We start from the raw sequence: 23,256 nt of genomic DNA, 5'->3' as shown, positions 1-23,256 counted from the left end.
AGGGCTTCTGTCTGAGGTAATTTTCTTCTGATTCTAGCAGCTCTAAATATTAAAGTGCTGGAATAGCATGTATTTGAAGTTTAATTTCCTATATGTAGTAGAATAACCGACAATAAACTCATATTCGAAGTCGGAATTGAATTATGATCTGATTTGGATTTGATATGAATTTTTGAAGTTTCAAATGATATTTGAAACTCATATTAATGATTTTGAATTATGTTATTGATTGTAATGAGTATGTTATTGATGTAGATAAAGTGTTATATCAATATCTTCAGGCTACATCAACTGGAAACAAAGAATTGAGGTATGTTGCGACCGGATAACATACGACAGGTATCTGTATTATATGATATATGTTGGATTGATTTGACTGATTGAATTGAGAATATGTGTCTATATGCCTTAATTGTTGAGTTTATGTGGCATACATGACATTGAGATTTGAATATCGATGTATAAAATAAATGTTTTGTTAATACACATCGTTTGATGCATACATCGATACATGACATGCACGTTGAGCTATGATCCTTGGATACCCTGATATGATTTGATTGGATTCTGGGGTTTGTGACCACAATGCTATGTTTGGTATTACATGACCCTTAAAACATAGACATTTGTGGCCCCGACGATTGATATGAGATTTGGGATTTGATGGCGCTTCGTCGACGCTATCATACGAGTATCCCTTATTGAGGCCGGTGTGCCAGCTCGAGCATTGATTTGATAGCGATTCGTTTGATTCTGACATGTGCTTAGTGGATGGGCATTTGATCTGATATCTCCACGACATACATGCATTGCATACCATATATCATTGTTTAGATACTTGTGGTATATATGATGGTTGTTCCATACGGAGCTTTGCTCACCCCCAAGAGGGGCTGTTGTTGTCTTTGTGTGTGGACAATGGCAGGTACTCCAGGATATCAGTAGATCGGAGAGGGTACTTCTGGAGGGAGTCACAGTTTGAGTTGAGGTTTATATTTTGTTCCCAGTATATATGTATATGTAGCTATATAACGGGGCATGTCCCGAGGATATAAATTGTTTGTATATGATTGGTTTTGATTTCGTGTGGGCATGTTTATGATGTGAGATGAAATACTATATTTAGTATTCAAATGAAATATTTTGGGCTCATTGTAAAGAAATTTTAAACTCATTTTCCGCTGTAATTAATTAACCCTAATCAGATTGTGTTGTAATAAGATTAAGAGCTAAGGGCCCCACACTAGATGGTATCAGAGCATAGCTGGGAATGCTCGATTGAATTTTGTGTACACTTGAATAGGCACAAATGAATTGTGCGTATGTGTTTGATTTATTTGTATTACTTGCTCTTACTTGATTTGATTTGAGTAAGTATCTGATGAGATTGATGATATGAGATGATGGTATTGCGAAATTAATATTGAATTGTGATATTCATCTTTTGATTTGTAGATGAATCCCACAAATGAAACTGCGAGTAACAGTACTGAGAGAATAGTTGGGCAATTTGAAGGATTGTCCATGGATGTAGTGATGGCTCGATTCCAGGATTTGAAACCACCGAGGTTCTTTGGCACTGAGAGTGCTGAAAGAGCAGAGGCTTGGTTAAAGGATATCGAGCACTTGTTTAATATTGTTGAGTATTCCAAGGCTCGGAAACTGAAACTTGCTCTCTATCAATTGAAAGACCGAGCTAAATCTTGGTGGAAGCCGCTGAGATTGGATTGAAGAGGCCGGGATTGAAGTCACATGGGATGTCTTCAAGGCCCAGTTTTTGGAGCAGTATTCGCCTCCTTCCTATTATACTGCTCAGGAGAATGAATTTAATAATCTGCAGCAGGGAACGATGACTGTTGCAGAATATGCTTCGAAATTTTCTACTCTGTTGAAGTATGCACCTCACGTAGCTGGGAATGCGAAGGCAAAATATAACAGGTTTGTGAATGGATTGCATCCTGCTATATATACTTATGTTGTTTCTGGATTGCCTACCAGCTACGCAGAGGCAGTTGAACGAGCTAAGGCAGCCGAGGCTGGACTTAGGCGAGGAGGTCCACAGTATACTCCTCCACCTCCAGTGTCAGCTCAGCAGCCTACTTTGCGGTCCGAGAGGTAAGAAGTTCAAGAAGACTGGTACTGTTTCTTCGTCTTCTTCGAGTTCGAGTGGATCACAGAGAGGGAGTCCTGTGATTGCTCCTTACTGTAGCCATTGTGGGGGTAAACATACTATCAAGCAGTGTCGAGGTATGTTTGGTACTTGTTATCAATGTGGGCAGGAAGGCCATTTCTCTCGAGTATGTCCGAACAAGGGTACGACTTCTTCTCAACCCCAGCCAGGATTTAGAGGTGGCCCCAGTATGATGAGACCTACTGTTCCTGCTCCATCCTTTCAGCAGTCGAGTGTCCCACGATATCGAGGATCGGGTGGTCAGAGTGCCCAAGTTCCTCCTCAAGTGAGAGTGTACGCCATGATCGAGGATCAGGCGAGAGAAGCTCCTGGTGGAGTGATTGCAGGTATTTGCACGCTTTGCGATTATCCTGCACGTGTTTTATTTGATACAGGAGCATCTCATTCATTCATATCTCATGCATTTGTTGCATCTCACGATATTGAGTGTACCCCGTTGTATGATATTTTGTCAATAGCCACGCCAGCAGGGAAGATTATTTTGTCTGAGAAAATTGTGCAAAATTGTGTATTGATATATGAGGATAATGTGGTATTTCTGAATTTGATTGTCCTCCCAATGCACGACTTTGATTGTATTGTTGGCATGGATATCTTGATGGCAAATCAAGCTACTGTTGATTGTTGTCATGGAGTGGTTCGATTTCGACCGATTGATGGACCCAAGTGGAATTTTTATGGCAAGGGTTCCCAAGCCAAAATTCCATTGGTATCTTCCTTAGAAATGTCTCGACTTTTGACTAGCGGAGATGAGGGTTATCTTATCTACGCTATTGATGTCTCTAAAAAGGAACCTTCTTTATCTGAGATTCCTGTTGCGAAAGAATTCCCGGATGTATTTCCGATGAGATTCCTGATTTTCCTCCTCATCGAGAAGTTGAGTTTAGTATTGATCTTGTACCGGGAACTGCGCCTATTTCTAAAGCTCCTTATCGCATGGCACCTTTGGAATTGAAAGAATTGAAAGACAATTATAGGATCTTCTCGATAAGGGATATATTCGACCGAGTGTATCACCTTGGGGAGCTCCAGTCTTATTTGTTCGGAAGAAAGATGGTACTATGCGAATGTGTATTGACTATAGGCAACTAAATCGGGCTACTGTGAAAAATAAGTACCCACTTCCTCGTATTGATGATTTATTTGATCAACTTCAGGGTACTTCTGTATACTCGAAGATTGATCTTCGTTCTGGGTATCATCAAGTACGAGTTCGAGACGAAGATGTGCCCAAAACTGCTTTTCGTACGAGATATGGCCATTATGAATTCTTGGTTATGCCTTTCGGTCTCACGAATGCTCCTGCTGTCTTTATGGATTTAATGAATCGTGTCTTCCGAGATTATCTTGACCGATTCGTTATCGTGTTTATTGATGATATTCTTGTGTATTCGAAATCGAAAAAAGAGCATGCTGAACACCTGAGACTGGTGCTTCAAACTCTTCGTACTAGTCACTTATATGCTAAATTGTCCAAATGCGAATTTTGGATGGACAATGTGGTATTTTTGGGCCACGTCATTTCGAGACATGTCATATCTGTTGATCCTGCGAAGGTCGAAGCTGTATTGAATTGGCCAAGACCTACGAATGTTCCTGAGATCCGTAGCTTCATGGGTTTAGCGGGATACTATCGTCGTTTTATTGAAGGATTTTCGAAAATAGCTAAACCTATTACTCAACTGACACAGAAGAATCAGCGATTCATTTGGTCAGATTAATGTGAAGCTAGTTTTCTTGAATTAAAGATGAGATTGACCACAGCACCTGTGCTTACTATTCCCTCAGGTACCGGAGGATTTGTGGTGTGTATAGATGCGTCTGGTAAAGGTTTGGGCTGTGTTCTGATGCAACATGGCAAAGTGGTTGCTTATGCGTCTCGTCAATTGAAATCTCATGAAACTCGTTATCATGTTCATGATCTTGAATTGGCCGCCATTGTGTTTGCATTGAAGATTTGGCGCCATTACTTGTACGGAGAAAAGTTTGTTATATATTCGGACCATAAAAGTCTGAAATATCTCTTTTCTCAATCTGATTTGAATATGAGGCAACGCAAGTGGATGGATCTCCTGAATAATTTTGATTGTGAGATTCAATATCACCCTGGATCGGTGAATGTTACTGCGGATGCCCTTAGTCGAAATGTTTATGATTCTGTTTTAGCCTCTGTTTGTGTCACCAAGGTACATGAGGATATATGTACTTCTGGTTGGACTTTTCACTCGAATTGGAATTCTGTCACTGTCTCAGCATTGCAAATTGAGCCGAACTTGATATCGAAAATACGAAAGGCCCAACGAAGCGATGCTCAGATCCAAAAGTCGAAAGAACTTGTATCTGCTGGACATCAGTCTGGATTTCAAATTTCTTCTGATGGTTGTTTACGACTTAATGGTCGGCTGGTAGTTCCTGATGATTCTGATTTGAAATCTGCTCTTCTTCGAGAAGCACATTGTAGCAAATACAGTATTCACCCTGGAGGTCGAAAGATGTATTTGACATTGAGACCTCAATTCTGGTGGAAACGTATGAAGAAGGACATTGCTGAGTTTATTTCGAAATGTCTTGTCTGCCAGCAAGTGAAAGCCGAGAGAATGAAACCTGGAGGATTGCTCCATAGTCTCGAAATCCCAAAATGGAATTGGGAACATATTGCTATGGATTTTGTGACTCATTTACCTCGTTCGCCCAAGGGCTGTGATGCTATTTGGGTCATTATTGATCGGCTCTCGAAATCTGCGCATTTTATTCCGTATGAACGGACTTATCCTTATAAGAGAATGACCCGTTTATACATCGAGAATATTGTGAGACTGCACGGTGTGCCAGTCTCAATTGTATCTGATCGGGATCCCAGGTTTGCTTCTAAATTCTGAGGTAGTTTTCAGGAAGCGATGAGTACGGGTTTGGCTATGAGTATTGCTTATCATCCTCAAACCGATGGCCAAACTGAGCGTACGATTCAAACGTTAGAGGATATGTTACGTGCTGTTGTGATGGACTTCAGAATGGGATGGCAAGATGCCTTACCATTGGTTGAATTTTCTTATAATAATAGCTTTCAGACGAGTATCGGTATGGCACCGTTTGAAGCTATATGGGAGACGATGTAGATCACCGTTATTCTGGAATGAGATTGGTGAGAGACAATTGACTGGACCTGAAATGATACAGGAAATGAACGATAAGGTTCAGTTGATTCGGCAACGGATGAAAGCTGCTCAGGATCGTCAAACGGGTTATGCGAACAAACGAAGACGACCCTTGGAATTCCAGAAAGGTGACAGAGTGTTTTTGAAAATATCTCCCTTTAGAGGCACTGTTCGATTTGGCATGCGAGGGAAATTATCTCCTCGATATGTTGGTCCATACGAGATTCTGGATCGAGTTGGCGATCTTGCTTATCGATTGGCATTGCCACCAGCTCTATCTGATACTTCATGATGTGTTTCATGTTTTTATGTTGAGAAAATATGAACCGTATTCATCACATGTACTTGCACCTGATGAGGTTGAACTGGATCCTTCTCTTTCCTATGTTGAACAACCTGTTCGCATTATGGATCGAAAGGAGAAGATATTGCGAAATAAATCGATTTCGTTGGTTCGCGTACAATGGACACGGCATGGTGTGGAAGAGTCGACGTGGGAATTGGAGAGCAAGATGCGAGAATCATATCCGCACTTATTTGATTCTATTCCACCTGTTCCATTGTATTCAATGTATTCTGATCCGTTTACTGATTTTAGTTTTGATATGTACTATAACAGGTAACATATATATGTTTGCCAATGTTATGTATATAGAGATGTTTGAGATTTCGAGGACGAAATCTTTCAAGTGGGGGAGAAATGTAAGGATCGTGTATCATATTATCGTAAATCCTATGTGATTATCGATAATTCATGAATTTGATATGTGATTATGCAATTGATGTATATTATGACAATGAAATTGAGAAAATGAATTTTGAATATGAGTTGACGTTGTAGAGCTCGAGTGGAGAAGCCGGACGCCAATATAGTACAAAAGTCAATATTCGTACAGAACATGTGGCGCCCTGGCGGTAGAAAGTGACTGCCCGAGCGCCAGGGTATATGGCAATTGTGTTCGGGCAGAACACTCCGTGCCCGAGCGGTAATGTTTGACCGCCCGAGCGCGGCACAACTCACACTCAGGGATCGAGCGCGAGAATTCTACCGCCCAAGCGCGAGAGCGGTGGAGATAAGAATCAGATTTTTGTTTGTTTCTTCTTCATTTTCATTTCGAGAGTTTCGAGAGAATACGAGGGAATTCGATTTTCTTTCGTCCAAATCGACTTTGAAACGCTGTCTAGACGCGAAACAAATTATATATTTGTGATCTTCAGCGTCGAGGGCTTCTGTCTGAGGTAATTTTCTTCTGATTCTAGCAGCTCTAAATATTAAAGTGCTGGAATAGCATGTATTTTAAGTTTAATTTCCTATATGTAGTAGAATAACCGACAATAAACTCATATTCGAAGTCGGAATTGAATTATGATCTGATTTGGATTTGATATGAATTTTTGAAGTTTCAAATGATATTTGAAACTCATATTAATGATTTTGAATTATGTTATTGATTGTAATGAGTATGTTATTGATGTAGATAAAGTGTTATATCAATATCTTCAGGCTACATCAACTGGAAACGAAGAATTGAGGTATGTTGTGACCGGGTAACATACGACAGGTATCTGTATTATATGATATATGTTGGATTGATTTGACTGATTGGATTGAGAATATGTGTCTATATGCCTTAATTGTTGAGTTTATGTGGCATACATGACATTGAGATTTGAATATCGATGTATAAAATAAATGTTTTGTTAATACACATCGTTTGATGCATACATCGATACATGACATGCACGTTAAGCTATGATCCTTGGATACCCTGATATGATTTGATTGGATTCTGGGGTTTGTGAACACAATGCTATGTTTGGTATTACATGACCCTTAAAACATAGACATTTGTGGTCCCGACGATTGATATGAGATTTGGGATTTGATGGCGATTCGTCGACGCTATCATACGAGTATCCTTTATTGAGGTCGGTGTGCCAGCTCGAGCATTGATTTGATAGCGATTCGTTTGATTCTGACATGTGCTCAGTGGATGGGCATTTGACCTGATACCTCCACGACATACATGCATTGTATACCATATATCATTGTTTAGATACTTGTGGTATATATGATGGTTGTTCCATACGGAGCTTTGCTCACCCCCAAGGGGGGCTGTTGTTGTCTTTGTGTGTGGACAATGGCAGGTACTCCAGGATATCAGGAGACCGGAGAGGGTACTTCTGGAGGGAGTCACAGTTTGAGTTGAGGTTTATATTTTGTTCCCAGTATATATGTATATGTATCTATATACCGAGGCATGTCCCGAGGATATAAATTGTTTGTATATGATTGGTTTTGATTTCGTGTGGGCATGTTTATGATGTGAGATGAAATACTATATTTAATATTCAAATGAAATATTTTGGGCTCATTGTAAAGAAATTTTAAACTCGTTTTTCGCTGTAATTAATTAACCCTAATCAGATTGTGTTGTAATAACGATTAGGAGCTAAGGACCCCACAATCACCCCAGAACCTTAGTGGAACAGATGATTGAAATCTCAAAGCTCGAACTATGTTCAAGATGTGTCTATGCTTTCGTTCCACTATACCATTTTGTTGTGGTGTATAGGGACAAGAGCTTTGTTGTATGATATCAAGAGAATGAAATAAGGTCGTGCACTCCAGCTTAAAAAAATCAGATGCATTGTCAGTGCGAATAACTTTGACTGACTTGCTGAATTGGTTTTGGATGAGCAAGAAAAAATTCTTAAGGATCCTTAGCACGTCAAGCTTTGAGTGCATCAAAAATACCCAAGTCCCCCTAGAAAGATCATCAACTATGGTAAGAAAATATCTTTCACCATTGTATGTTTTTGTTTTGAAGGGTCCCCAAATATCCATGTGCAATAACTCAAAAGGACACGAAGTTTTAGAAATGCTTGCACGTGGAAAGCGAAGCCGGGTTTGTTTTGCTTGTGGACATATAGAGCAATGAGGCATAGAATCACATGTGGATATGAAAGGTAAAAGTTTCATTCGATCAACAAATATATGACCCAAACGTTGGTGCCAAAGTGAGTCACTTACAGATGAACAAACCAGTGTGTTATCAAGTATCAACGTATTACACTGTGGCTTAAAACTAGAGATAGGAAAATGAGATAACGAACAAAAACCAGAGTTTGTGTTGTCCAAGTGATAAAGTCCATTCCGCTCTCTACCAATCCCCATTATCTGTCAAGTCTTGAGGTCCTGAAACATACAAAAATTGGGGTAAAATGTAACATAACCGTGATGTTCTTTGGTGAGTCTAGATATAGAAAGCAAGTTAAATCTAAAATCAGGAACTTGCAACACTTTGCTCAGCATGATGGAATTGGTAAGGGCTATGGAACCTATTTTACTGATGGAAATCTTACTCCCATTTGGCAAACTAACTGTCCCAGAGGAGTTAGCTATGGATTCAGAATTTTGCAAGGTTAAAGAATCTCCTACCATGTGCTCACTTGCACCAGTGTATATTATCCAAGGAACCTTTGTGAAATGAGATAACAAAGATGATCCTTTCTGCCCTGTACCTGCCATATTCACCATAGGTTCACTAGGAGCTTCAACTTTACATTTCTCCAGGAGCTTCAAAATTTCAGCATATTGAGCTTGACTGAAAATTGGAGAATCATGTGCTGCCTTTGCTGTCATACCATATGATTCTCACTCAATCGCATTTGCATCAAGTTGTTGCCTTCTATTCTTCATGAAGGTTTTCTGAGGAACACATTTACCTTGAGGCTTAAACATTTTATGTCCAGGGGGATATCCATTGAGTCGATAGCAAGTAGCTCGCGTGTGACCATTCCAATTACAATAGTCGCATTTGAGGACCTCTTTCTGTTGTGGATCTCTTCGACTTTGATGAGAGAAAAACACTGCAACTGGAGCTTCCACAGAAATCATTGCTCGATGAGACTCTTCTTGTGATATTATTGAAAATGCTTGTCCCACAGTTGGTAGAGGAGTCATCATGAGAATTTGACTTCGGATTTGAAGATAGCTCTCATTTAATCCCATCAAAAACTGAAGTAATCGTTGATGTTGATCATGTTCAATATATGTTCTAGATGTTGCACATTCACCGGACGGCAGAGTCACCAAGGAGGAATATTCATCCCATAATTGTTTCAGCTTGCAAAAATAAACGAAAATCGTACTGTCTCCTTGTGTGAGCCTTCCGATTTCTCGATGCAATGCAAAAATTCGTGATCCATTTACCTTGTCAAATTGTTCTTTTAGGTCAGACCAAACCACATACGCTTCAGTGGCGTACACAATGCCTCGAAATATATCTTTCGAAACTGTATTGATGATCCAAGATAGGACCAGAGCATTACACATCTCCCATTGTTGTGCTGTAGGAGATCCAGCATTGGAGCGTTTACAAGTGCCATCAATAAATCCTATATTATTCTTTGCGCGCAACGCAATTAACATCGCACGATTCCATACACCGTAATTCTCAGTACCTATCAACTTATCACTAACAAGATTCGTACCTGGAGTGTCCGAAGGATGTAGAAACAACGCATCATTGAAATTAGGATTCACAGCCATTTCAGATTGAATTTCTTCTGCTATCGTCAATCGTGAAGCCAGCGGTGAGCAAAATTCCGAACTCAATCTCAATTGAATTCAGATATGCGCTGATTATTCAACGATTCCAAGCTCTGATACCATGTGAAATTCTGTTTTATGAAAGGGAAACCATTGAATTCTTATTCCCGCTTAAAACTCTCGTATACAATTGTGGAGTTTATATACAAGGAGAAAATAGAAAACGTGACATCCTTATTAACGCTTTTATGTAAACTAACCAACACTTATGTAAACTAACTAACACCGAACACCAACTAACAAATTGTGGCCATAAAGACTACTGATATTCACAAATATCGCAGTTCGATAATTGCAAGAGTTCATTTGTTATTAAACAGGGTCTTGGTACATTAAGCTTGGAATATGGAGTGAGCATAGCCTCGTAGGAACATTATAGACAAGGAGACATTGTTTCTAGTTCTCATTGCTCTGAAGTGGCATCCATTCCCATTTGATGCAGAGCCTCGTTGACAAGTCTCAAGCACCGACAGAACTGGAAACACTTCTTTGTTTGAACAAAGAGAGACATTTCAAGAACGAACAAATTTGGATATTTTAATAAAATGGTTAGCTCCATCTATCAACTTTTTACATCAAAAGACTAAAACTTGCTAAAAGTGTTAGTTTGCTTAATGGGTATGTGATGTAGCCAAAAATTGTGATTATCCGAATTATTCTGCTGGTTTGTAAATGGGTCCAAGTAGCTGGTGGAGAGAAATCTTTGTGGATTATCACCTGTGTCACAAACAAACGTCAGAGGCGCCGAGGTTTGCCCGGCGTAGACATTCCGACGCTCAAGTCAGAAAATAATTCAAAGATATTAATTGAAAGTTAAAAAATTGAAGCATAAATCATCCTCCCTTGAATAATGAGAATCATCTCCTATTTATAGATTTTTTTGGAGTGTATAGTGGGCTTGGGTTTTTATAATTAATTGTGAGTTTGAGCTTTTATAATTAATAATTTGGGTTTCAATAATAAATTGAATAATTAAATTGAGTCATTACCCATCAATGTGAATTTACTTTTACTTCAAAAGCAAAAACTTGCTAAAGTGTTAGGTTGATTAATGGATGAAGAGCTGGAATCCAGCTGTGTTTCCAATTAATATTTTAGGGTAAAGTAAATGAGGGGTATATCGATTGTGTTTGAAAAAAATTAGGAAAAGAGCATTGTGACACTGCATTAAGTTGGAATTTTTAGAAACGAAATTTGAGGCTCGTTCGAAGAGAACCTTACGTTGTTACCAAGATTTGTTTTAGAGGAAATTTCAAGAAATGCTTTATTATTCAATAAACCTACCTTTAAATACAAGGAAGGTTACCTATACGTAATCTATAAATTCTTGAAAGGAACGTGTAAACCGAAAAAAATCATCGGGTTGAATTTAAAATACCTTAAAATTAATATAATAATCTTAAATTTAATTACCGTCATTTTGTTATATTATTACTATCATCATTAATATTACATATATATTCAGATATGAATTATTTGATGTATGATTGGGGTATTAAACTTATGGTAGGAGTGAACATTCGGTCGGTTCATTTATCTACCGAACTTTATCGAATCAATTTTTTTAATAATGGAACTGACCAAATTATATATGATAATCAAATATTACTGAATTAACTAAAATCGGTTAATTTGAATATGGATATTCCTCTTATTTCATTATCTATAAATATTTAATTTGAAATTGTATAAAAATGTAAATAATAACTTTAATATAATATTTAAAACAATTGGTGAAATGTTCAAAAAATATAATTTATAAACCTTGTAAATATAGAAACAATATTTGGATAGTAAAATTGTTAGCAATGTAAAAAATATAATATTTAAGAAAACTAATTTTTTGAAGGGAAAAAAAAAAGAAAAAGAAAAGGGATAGAAAATAATTAAAATAAAACTGAAATTTATAACCAAACCTTAACTAACTATCATCCAACCAATAAAATATTTCCACGTCAGCAGACCCCGTAGGTCAGAGGGTATTCTTCGTAATTTCATCGACCCACAGTGGCAATCCCCAAATTCGAATTCCATTGCTTAACCCCGCTTGTTGCGTTGTTTCAAAGGTAGCATAAAGCAAGTGCTAGACTACTCACTTCCCCACTCCTATCTATCTATACATTCACGTCCTGTATGTATAGCTGAAACATAAATTTTTACTATTTTTGGATTTGGATTCGATTTTGGTGCTGCGTAATAGTCGGTGATGAATCGTAGAAACGATCCGAATCCGTTTGATGAGGAAGAACCTGAAGTCAACCCATTCTCGGTAACCGCTTCCTCTGTTTTTTTTAGATCCGCCTATTTTTGGAGTTAGTTTTTCGTTTCTGCGATCTTGTAGGGTTTTTGTTGAGCGGTGTGGGTTGATTGTGTTATTTCGGGTAAAATTTGTGGCTCATCTTCGTAGATCGGCGACATATGGAGCTGTTTTGTCGCTGGATTTGATCTTGGATTAACTGGAGGGATTTTTTATTTTTCGTGGTGTTGCAGAATGGCGGCGCAGCTGCAGCGTCAAAATCACGCATCCCTAAGGCGGTTGCCAGTACCCTGGGTTTCGGCCAGAAACACGATGCTACTGTGGACATACCATTGGATACCATGAATGTAATTTTGATAAGCAGTACCGAGGTTCTACCATAGTATCTAATATTCAACAAATTTAAATCGTGTTGCATGACTTTGCAGAACTCGAAGAGCAAGGAAAAAGAACTCGCCTCTTGGGAAGCAGATTTGAACAGGAGAGAAAGGGTTGGTTTCTGTTTTAGGCTTGAGTAATTTTCTAACACATTCCTCTAGGTTTATGCTTGTTAAACATTTAAATTTTGTAAAGCAGGTAATCCTATTGGACCATTGTATACTTCAAGACACTTAAGTAGCTTAGTGCTATTCTAATGTTTGATGATATTTAAATATGAGAAGCATTGGGTTGATTTCCTAATTGATGTACCTTTTTACTCGTTCCTCTTTATCTTGTTGTGCCTTGGAGTCTTATACATTTGCATTGTAATCAATGTCATTGGGCTGCAGGATATTAAACGCAGGGAAGATGCTGTTTCCAGTGGTAAGCTGTGAGGCTAGTAATTGCTTTTATAATATTCATTTTCTTCCTCCTGTGCTCTAATTCAACAAACTATCCTTTGATTCAGCTGGTGTCACAGTGGATGATAAAAATTGGCCTCCATTTTTTCCCATCATACACCATGATATATCCAAGGAAATACCAGTTCATGCTCAGAGGTTGCAGTATCTGGCTTTTGCAAGTTGGTTAGGTGTGTGAATATATTGCTTCAATTTTTATTTTGTACATCTGTAATAGTTTTAATTTATATCTAATTGTGTGAGACAACTTAGCTTTTTCCAAATATAAGTTTGTACTTTCATGAAGAGCATTTGTTATGGAAGCTTTGTACGTGCATAATTGATCTCTCTCTCTCTCTCTCTCTCTATATATATATATATATATATATAAAATAGCTTTTATGTTCTTTGGTGGGTTGTGGTTTGAAGAATGACTTACTGCAAAATTTCTTGATTATCCATCATCTACGCTCCGTAGAATTGCTATCAATTTGTTACTCCCATTCTTTTGTGTAGTATGACGTGAAAAGGCGTAGTTATGTTTTAACATGTCTATTTAAAGTATGGTAAACACTTCATTTGCTGGATTGATTTCCTTGTTTCCATTTTGTTTCTTATTGTTTTGAGGACATGACGACCGGTGGTTAAAGTAATTTCTACGTATCTTGATTCATATGGCTCTACTTTGTAGGACTGTGATTTTGGTTGGTTGAACATTTTGCAAAATTTATTGTTTATTCTTCGTATTGTTGTTTTCTATTACAGGTATCGTCCTTTGCCTTTCGTTCAATGTCCTTGCTGTCATTGTTTGTTGGGTACAGGGTGGTGGTAAGTTTATTTTCTTTATTTTTGTTTGCAAGCTTAAATTCGTTATCTTTTCGTGCATCTAGTTGTGTATAGGTTTCTAGTAATGTAAAGTGCTTAAATGTAGTTTCTTTCTGTAGGTGTCAAGATCTTTTTCCTTGCAATGATATATGCCTTGATGGGATGCCCACTTTCATACGTCTTATGGTACAGGCCACTGTATCGGGCAATGAGGTATTTGAAGTGTCCTTATTATCCTTTTTGAGACCCTTCAGAGCTTGGAAATCATAACTGTTTCTGTATATGCAATTCTGATTTTCAGGACTGATAGTGCTCTAAAATTTGGCTGGTTTTTCTTGTTCTATCTGGTATGCCTTTTTGCCACCTTGAATAGTTAACAAGTTCCAATAAATGCTTAGTTATTTTGATATCTTTGATTATATTTCGCTGCAGCTCCACATTGCTTTCTGCATCTTTGCGGCAATTGCACCTCCTGTTGTTTTTCGTGGGAAATCACTGACGTAAGATTAGTTTTTCTTCCCTTGTAACCAGAGATATTTGACTTCTTTTCCTTGATCAATTCCCCATGGAATGATTTAAATTGCTGTATTCTGAGGAGTTGATTTTTGCTTTCTTGACTGTATGCCGTTTGCTGAATGGTTAGCTATGATACGGGCCAAAGGGGTGCAAAAATCTACTCTGTTCATCTGATTGGTTGTTCTGACATTTTACTTTCTTTTCTTGCTAATCAGGGGCATCCTTGCTGCAATTGATGTTTTCTCTGACCATGTGTTGGCTGGGGTATGTCTTTGTGTTTGTTCTTGCATGTGCTGCGCACATCGCTGACTCTCTGTAGCCTCACACCCATTTTTAACTATCCAATGCGTTGTCCTCAAAATTTTTGTTGTTTAGTCTCTTTGTGGATGACTATGAAGATTTCTGCTTGTTTTTGGAAATCTGTTCTTTACATATTTACTGGCAAAGCCAGTCAAAATCTTACACGTATCGTATATCCTCCAGCATGGTAAAGAATGGCCTACAAATTCTGTATTTTACTATCATGGATGCAATCCAAGTTACAGAATCATTGATTTGAACTATAGCTTCTTAATATTTGGAAAACAGTATAGATATAAATATTCTATCAAGGACAGGAAATGAACTGTCGGAACAGTTTCCAGAAGAACTCAGATAGATCATTTTTGAAAGTTTATATGGACTTGTAGCCTCAGTTGTTTCCTAAGATTGCGCAATATACATATTTATTACTGTCATGAATGTGATTTGCCTAGTTTTGTTGCAGATATTTTTCCTTGTTGGGTTCGCGCTGTTTTGCATAGAATCTTTACTGAGCTTGTGGGTAGTCCAGGTAAGACGATCCATCACTGCATTTTAACAGAATCTATACTTTGAGCTTAGACATGCAAATCAGTTCCGTCAAAATAGGCCTGATAACAAGAGCGGATTTATATTCGGGCGAGATATTTTTTTCTTATACGAGTAGAAGGTCAGGCCTGGTCATATAAAATTTATTTTTTATATTTTCTTTATAGATCTTTTTAGAAATTTGTGGAAATAACATTAACCTTGATTTATTGGAAAATTAACTTGCTAAATTAAAATTTTTGCCTTGTGTTTTTGTTTTTTTGCAGAAAGTATATATGTATTTCAGGGGGAACAAGTAATACAGGAATTTGATGCATCTTTTCCTTCGAGATTTCGAAGTACATACTTTTCTTCTCACATTCGCTGTGTGTTTCACCCATAATTGATGATTGGACTGGGCACTGAAATTTGATATTTGGGAATGTATTATTACTTCACTGATATTCTCTACCATTTGTAATTGTTATTTCCTTTTCTTTTCTTTTTTTGATAGATTATTTCCATTTCTTTTACGTTGTAACATAACCTGATTAGAAACCATTCAGATGGGAAATCGCCATTTTAACTCAAATAAAAAATCTGTATGTATATATATATTGAAACGAAAATCTTGATCCACTCTAAAATTTCGGTAGTTAGCTTTACTTCTCAAATTTGTTTCTAGTCAAATCTTGATGTTATCGTTAGGTTTTGATTTGATTCAAATCCACTTTGTTTCAAGTCAAATCTTGATGTTATCGTTCATGTTTTGATTTGATTCAAATTGTCGGGCCTTCAATCTCCGGATACTCTCGAGCGTGTTCAAAGATATATAATACTAGTGTTTTTTTCCTAACTACTATGTTCGTTATATATTATATTTTCTGTATAAAATTTTGAAAGCTTTACATAGTAAGAATTTGACACGATTAAATCTTAAGTATGTTTTTGTGAGAGGCTCACGAATCTTTATCTGTGAGATAGATCAACTATATTAATATTCAAAATAAAAAATAATATGCTTAGCATAAAAAGTAATACAGTTTCATGGATGACCCAAATAAGATATATGTCTCACAAAATACGACCCGTGAAACCGTCTCATGCAAACTTTTGTCTTAAATCTTTATAAATAATAAAAGAAGATCCAGCTCAGAAAAAATAAAACAAGTTTGAAAAAAACTTAAAAATATACATGTTTGTTCCATTTGAGGGAAGAAATAAAATTAAAATGTTTTTCAAGTAATTGATACTTGAAAATAACATGATATTATATTTGGAAAATTTGAAGATCCTGTCGTTTATTTATTTAGGAAAATAAGAAAATGCAATATTTGAAATATATATATATATAATTAAGCAACCCTCATTTGGTCACCAAGGTAAAATTAGATGACACTCGCACTAGACCATTGGCATAGATGCATTCTCCTCATATGACACAACACTCAATGTTAGAGATATCATACGAGGTTAACCACTTGGGTTTTTTTTTATGTTCCACCTGAAATATTTCCTTGTGATAGTAACAAATTTTAGCTTTGGATCCCCAACAAATGGTGCAAATTTTACAAAAATGTGAGTCTCATTTTATCAATGGTGTCATGCATGCGAGGAAAATTACTCCAATTGAGTGTAGACGACAAGTAATTTGGAGTAAACAGAAACACCTCACATGCTACGCTTTCATATACAGCTGCTGTTATGTATCATTGCATGAATATAGCAAATGACTTCCAATTTATAAGAAAATAAATGCAAGCAAATATGTAGTTTTGTTTAGGAGAGTCGGGTGGATCAACAAAAGAAATTCATCAGGCATGAATTGGCATAAACCATCACCGTTGCCGATCCCCAACATCAGATTTCACCGAAAGAATCCATTATCAATTGAATTAGAAAGACTCGACTGAACTGGTATGGCAAGGTCCTATGAAAAGGCATGTCTTGCAATTTTTAGAAAGCGAAGGTAGGTGGTAACAGTAATTAGATGAAAACACCTTTCAAGGAAGACCTAGCTGTAGCCGTAGAGGAGGTTTGATTCAATTGCAAAAGCTAAGCTTCTTCATCACTTTTGCATAAGCCGCTGGGACTATACCTGGTTGTCTGAGTCGACGTTTTGACTTCTTGGACTGCAAAAAATAACAGATTCAACTAGTCAAGAATCATTGCAAGAAAAAGGAAATTAAGAGTAATGATTGATAACATAGAAAACAGAAAGGAGAAAAGGAAACATATTACTGGATCTGGATAGGTTAATGGAATCTTGTGTTTATGCTTGAGTGCTCGCATATAGATATATTAAATGGAAGCATGACAGCCCTATGATGCCTTGGTTTCCTATACTAGGGGTACATGTGGCCCTATCTGAATGCCACCAGTCCTTCGTAGAACCTAATTTCCTAGGAACATGCTAGAAATATTTATTGTCAGCTTTTTTTTAACATCATCTGGTTTTATTTTCTTGGTTCCGTAAATTCCTGCAAAACATTCATCTTCCTGCTACAGGAGTTCCAAACAAGCATTGTCTAGTTCTTCAAAAAATACTAAATGGCTAATTACAAATCCACGAGAAACATCAAGTAATGCTAAGCCAACAGTCCATCTCCTGCGGGATGCCCAGGTAAAACTCAGTGATCTGTAACAGTGTCGCCATCCCACTAGTTTCATCATTCAATAACTACTCCTTTTCAACAGACTTTTGCATTTCTTTTGTAGGCCTCGCAGTCATCAGAGCTGCATCCCCAAAAGCAAATCAGGGAGGCACGAACATCATCCAACTCCAGGCCCAGTTATACAATCTACACAAAAATGAAGCTAGCACTCTCGAGGAATTAGTATTACTATCTTTTATGGGGGAAAAGAACAAACATCTCTCCTTTCCAACTCTACAGTAAATGAACACTGCCATATTAAGTAAATATACGAATTGCCTTAGCAATATCAGGATCATTGTGATAAAACTGCATATTATTTAAATGAAAGTGGCTAGCCATAAAATAAAAAAAATCTAAAGCCAAAACATGTAAATAGAATTCTTTAGCTAGTATTGCAGTAACCGTGAATATTGGATAGTTAGGATTAAGAATCATTCTAACCGTGTATTTACAAAGCAGTAATAACCAATAAGAAAAAACCAAGACCGCCGGTTTCACAAACCAACTTCACAATTTGCAAAGTCAGATATCATATATAGGTCAGCTAGCATAGATTAAAGACCACATTCTAATTGTAATTTAATAAAGAAGGAATTTAAAAAGAGAAAACAAAATTCAAAATACTGTCATATTTCTATTTCCTCGATTTTTTATCAGATGAAAAAATGAAAAACCTTGGAATGTGCATTGTGTCTCTTCCCCTCCTTCCATCGCCTGATTCGCCCATCATTCATCACTCTAAATCTACTTTTAAAGGATCTAAAAAAGAAAAGAGCAAAAGGATAGAAAGACACAAAGAAAATGTTAAACTTTAACAACTCACATGAACATTTACACAATTATTGATAACGTATATATATAGTATTTAAGTATCACATACGAGTAAAATTTCATTTTGATTTTCTTGACTTTGGAAACGATAGGAGTCCTTGGCTTCCTGCTCTTCAACTTTCTTTCCCTCTGCTTAACGGCAGTGATGTGCCGCATTTGTATCAACTATAACATAACATTGGACAAAGAGAAAATTAAAAATGACAGATATTCGTGGTAAACAAAAAATCACTTCAACCTCACGTGAAGTTCAATCTGTCTTCAACAGTCTAGGTAAATTGCCAGTAAATAATAAGAGAAAACTGAAAAATGAAAAACTACACAATAGTGGCGAACAATTGAACTACACAAATTGAAGGAGAAAAGGTAAAACTATTTAACCTTTTAAATCAATTAGTGACTACAACATTTCTGTACGTCGAAAACAAGAATACACATATAAAAGTAGAAATGCTGAAAGTTTTCATCAAACAAGAACAAAAATCGACAAAAATAACAAGATGTCGGTATATTAATTCAAATTTGAAGCCTGAAAATATAGATAGTTTTCAAAACATCAAAAGAGTGAGATTGGAATTATACTTACACAGACAGCAGGAGGAAAAGGAGTCGAGTGAGAAAGGTGAGGAGAGGGAGGGGAATTAAGTAAGGGTTTAAAATTGGGGCAAATTAGGGAATGGCCAATCATTTGGGAAATGTGGAGTAACTTTCTAGGAGAGGTGTGCAGAAGACGATCGGAATCGAAAGGATGACGGTGGCGGAGGAGGCAGCGGTGGCTGTAGAATTCGGGATTGGAGAGTAGAGCCGTCAATGAACGGAGACCAGAGCTCCATCTCTGCATCGTCTCGTCTAAAGCCAAGTAATGTTGATTTTAGCTTATGCTCTCGAGTCCTTGCTAATGATAAAAACAAAATTAAAACATATAACAATACAATTTAGAGCCGCGGCACTGTCGTTTCGCACTGTCATGGATAATAAAATAATTGTCAATAACGTCAATCCGGATTTTTTTAGAAGTTGATATATAATTAATGATATAGATACTCAAAATACGTAATCTAGAATAATCTCGAGTCGAGTTAATATCGGTTGCACTCGATTTTTATCAATTACGCCAAACAATGTTAACGGGCACATGGTTACTCGAAGTTTTCTTGCATTTACTTGGCAATATTATCCAAACAATTAGCGAGAAATTTAAGCACAATTTAACGATTACCCAAATCACAGCAAATAGACCTTGATTTATAGATTTTAAATGTATTTTTGATATTTACAAAAGTAAGATCAGGAACTTCAAGTTATTCGTAGTATTTCATAGAATAAATTTCAGGTTCACTCAATAATATGTCATTTGAAATATATTATACTTTTGTATTACTAATCTGTAAATAAGAAAAATATTGTTTAATATTTGATTTGTTACATTGTAAATAATAAAATAAAAACAAAATTAATGTATTTCAAACTCATCTCTTCGAGTACAATTTATTTTTGATTGGTACTAAAAGGATGAATTTGAATGGAAGAATTTGACAGTTTTGAATTTCATAACTGAATTCAAAGATGACTTAAATAATTTTTAGATTCTTGGATTTCAAAATTTTCAAGTTTTTGTTTTTAGTAAATTTAAAATTTATTATAATGAATGTCAAATTTTAGTTTTTTTTTTCTTCAAATCAAATATTTCATAATTCGATCACATTCGATCCAAACATAACAAAAAGAATTACTAAACACTTATCATAATTTAAAAAAAAAAATACTATGAAGCCTGAATTATCCTCAACCTATGAAATGGAGTTTCAACGAAAGAAATAAAGATGGCAATGGACCGAGTTTTAAACACAACCTGTTTAGGGTGAGTTAAAACCGGTCAAACGGATTATGAGACAAGGCATATCCGAGTCAACGGGTCTAATTACAAATACGGGGCAGATCTCGTATTTGAGTGGACCCTAATCGTATACATATATGTATATTACATATATGATATATGTATATGTATATGTATACATACAGCTTTGTTATGTTGTCCACTTTTGTGCTTATCAGTGAAGTGACACTCAACTATAGAATTGGCGAACGTCACTTTATTGGTGGACACATAGATTGACACGGTCGGTGAGCAACATAGTAAACAATGTATACATGCATATTAGATATTCAATATATAAATGTCACTTTATTGGTGGACACACAGCAACATAGCAAAACAGTGTATACATTCATATTAGATATATATAATATAAAGATATATACATATTAAGTTTCATTTAATATATATGTATGTGTATATATTTATATTATTATTATTATTATTATTAATTTATTTAAATTTTTTAATTAAATATCCATGGATCTGACCCGGGTTGAACCCACCCAATTTTGAAACGGGGTTGGATCTAAAAAATAGACGAGGGGTTTTCTTGAGAGGAAGGATCCCGGGTCCCGCATGGAGCCTTATGCTTGTGTGTGTGAAGGGATAAAATATATATGAGATTAGATTAACAATTTTGTTAATTTTTCTTTAATTTTTTAAATATCTTTTAAAAAATAAATATACAATTACTTATTTCGCAATTCTGAAGAACTAAAAAACATCAGCAATATATTTTTAGCATAATTATAAATGCTACATTTGGTTGCAAGAAATAAATTATTCTTAATATTAATTTTATTTTGTAAATATTATTGATGTTATTTAGTTCTTTAGAATTGCGAAATAATAATTGTATATGTGTTTTAAAATAAATATTTCAAAATTTAAAGAAAATTAAACAAAAATTATAATCTAATTTCTAGGTTATTCTCTTTTAAGAGAGTGTCTAGTTAAACTTATTTAAAATAATTTATTTGAAGACAATTTTAATAATGCAACATATTCATTCTTTTTATTTAATTTCGAATCAATCCTTAAAAATATTTTTCCATTTGTAGCTATCACCGTATTGTATTCATCTTATCTTTTTATTAACTTTGTGTTTGGAGAAACTTTTTATTCTTTTGAACAAAAACAGTAATATATATCTATTTGGAAATCAAAAGTATTCGAAAACATACAAAAAAAATCATTCATAAACGTTCATACATTGATAATTTATAATTTATTTGGCATCGATACGTCAAATTTAAATAAAATATTATATTTGAAACTCAATTATAACAAACATGAATACGACTGAAAAAATATATCAACATTGAAAAACCGATAGAAAAACCAAGTTCCAACCTCAGTCAAATCCAATACAAGCTAGTTGTCCAAACATCAATTGTTTTTAATTGCCTCGATTAATCAGTGTAGGATAAGAATAATAATATTTATTTATCCTTTTATTTATCTAATCTCACGAGATAGTATTATTATATGTTATATATGTGTGATATATATCTATCGAGTAAGTCTTTGTGAAACAGTTTTATAGGTCCATAAATATGAACCGGGTTGACCCGATCAATTTATATTATGAATAATAATATTTTTGACATAAAAAAATAATATTTTCAATAGATCAGTCGGGTCGGGTCGAGTCGGGTCGGATGTCTGTCTCACAAAATTGACACGTGAGACTATTTTATGTGGTATCTAATTCTATTGTGCTTCATTTAATTATTAATCTATTCGATCAATTAAAATTAAGAGGAACTTGTCATATACGATCCTAAAAAGTCATTGTGAATATGGTTTTAAAAAGTTCATCTTTCAAATGTAATTTTAATTTCTATATTAATTATTCAAATCAAATATAATTAATTTTTCAATAGCTCAACTAGGAAAAAACATTAATTCATCTTTAAATAATAATTATAAAGTCCATTTTTTTCCGTGAAACAATTATAATATATCTACAATAGCCAAAGGGGTAAAATGAAATTCATAAATTTAACTAAAATTTCGAAATCAACGGCAAAATATAACACAAATACTATTGTAAGACTTAGCTGGATCTTCGACCAGACCCAAGTCACTAAAAAAATAACATTTTATGTTAAAAATATTATTTTTAATGACAGTCATGTATCGAGTCAACCCGTTTCATAGATAAAAACTAATTAAACTTTCTCACAAGATACCTACTCAAAAATTAATCTAGATAACTATTACTATTCATCTACCATGCATTCTTCAGATTTTCATTTATTAAAATCTCATGATAAATTTAACACTAAAATCTCATTATAGCAAAATCTCATGACATAATTGTTGTAAATATTATTGTACAATATATTGATGGTACCTTTAGCATTAATCTTTTATTAATTATAAATTTATTTTACTTATTGTAAATCAAGCAAAAGATACCAAGATGCTCTAGGTAATACCGTGCATCTCTCCTGACTCCAAGCTCCAAGTATGGGGAACCCCATCCACTTCAAGTCCTTAAAAATGAACTTTATAGTTCTTGAAATGAAATCAACTATCAATTATTAATTGAAATGAACTTTGACAGAGGCACATGCTACGTTAATTGAATGTGGGGAAACATGCTCTTTAAATTAATTGAAATCAATTCAAGAATTCGGTTATGGAAATGATAATCGGAAGCGCATCCAACTTCG

General features: G+C 35.4%; 3 protein-coding genes across 4 annotated transcripts; 1 reads left to right on the top strand and 2 right to left on the bottom strand.

Annotated features, from left to right (window-relative positions):
* Positions 1-9,004: 9,004 nt before the first annotated feature.
* Positions 9,005-9,901, bottom strand: LOC142532452 (uncharacterized). Its single transcript, XM_075638750.1, has one exon. It carries the CDS (start codon positions 9,899-9,901, stop codon positions 9,005-9,007), a length of 897 nt encoding a protein of 298 aa, XP_075494865.1.
* A 2,079-nt stretch (positions 9,902-11,980) lies between these two features.
* LOC142533163 (secretory carrier-associated membrane protein 4-like) lies at positions 11,981-15,721 on the top strand. 2 transcript variants are annotated; one of them, XM_075639830.1, is made up of 13 exons: positions 11,981-12,230; positions 12,452-12,565; positions 12,647-12,709; positions 12,989-13,022; positions 13,108-13,230; positions 13,805-13,867; positions 13,984-14,077; positions 14,166-14,211; positions 14,297-14,364; positions 14,596-14,644; positions 15,147-15,212; positions 15,496-15,552; positions 15,584-15,721. In XM_075639830.1, exons 1-12 carry the CDS (start codon positions 12,168-12,170, stop codon positions 15,526-15,528), a joined length of 816 nt encoding a protein of 271 aa, XP_075495945.1. In that variant the 5' UTR covers positions 11,981-12,167; the 3' UTR covers positions 15,529-15,552; positions 15,584-15,721. The 2 variants fall into 2 exon arrangements, with proteins under 2 accessions (XP_075495945.1, XP_075495944.1); XM_075639829.1 differs by having other exon boundaries at positions 15,496-15,721.
* Positions 15,722-16,931: 1,210 nt separating this feature from the next.
* LOC142533784 (uncharacterized) lies at positions 16,932-19,594 on the bottom strand. The gene is made up of 4 exons (XM_075640675.1): positions 19,283-19,594; positions 18,746-18,861; positions 18,540-18,624; positions 16,932-17,340 (listed from the first exon to the last, which is right to left on the bottom strand). The coding sequence occupies exons 1-4, from the start codon at positions 19,535-19,537 to the stop codon at positions 17,251-17,253; spliced, it is 546 nt and encodes a 181-aa protein (XP_075496790.1). The 5' UTR covers positions 19,538-19,594; the 3' UTR covers positions 16,932-17,250.
* Between the last annotated feature and the right edge of the window lie 3,662 nt (positions 19,595-23,256).

Source organism: Primulina tabacum, chromosome 18, assembly GCF_025594145.1.
Source record: "Primulina tabacum isolate GXHZ01 chromosome 18, ASM2559414v2, whole genome shotgun sequence".
NCBI lineage: Eukaryota > Viridiplantae > Streptophyta > Magnoliopsida > Lamiales > Gesneriaceae > Primulina > Primulina tabacum.
This window is presented reverse-complemented; position numbering and strand designations above follow the sequence as displayed.

Bases quoted from the DNA above. Each gene is read 5' to 3' on its own strand.
- LOC142533784 (XM_075640675.1), bottom strand. From the start codon at position 19,537: ATGCAGAGATGGAGCTCTGGTCTCCGTTCATTGACGGCTCTACTCTCC. The intron at 18,862-19,282 runs GTAAGTATAATT...GTTATGTTATAG, and splicing joins CTTTTCCTCCTGCTGTCTGT to TTGATACAAATGCGGCACAT. The intron at 18,625-18,745 runs GTATGTGATACT...TTTCTTTTTTAG, and splicing joins ATCAAAATGAAATTTTACTC to ATCCTTTAAAAGTAGATTTA.
- LOC142532452 (XM_075638750.1), bottom strand. From the start codon at position 9,901: ATGGCTGTGAATCCTAATTTCAATGATGCGTTGTTTCTACATCCTTCG.
- LOC142533163 (XM_075639830.1), top strand. From the start codon at position 12,168: ATGAATCGTAGAAACGATCCGAATCCGTTTGATGAGGAAGAACCTGAA. The intron at 13,023-13,107 runs GTAAGCTGTGAG...CCTTTGATTCAG, and splicing joins GGAAGATGCTGTTTCCAGTG to CTGGTGTCACAGTGGATGAT. The intron at 13,868-13,983 runs GTAAGTTTATTT...TTCTTTCTGTAG, and splicing joins TTGTTGGGTACAGGGTGGTG to GTGTCAAGATCTTTTTCCTT.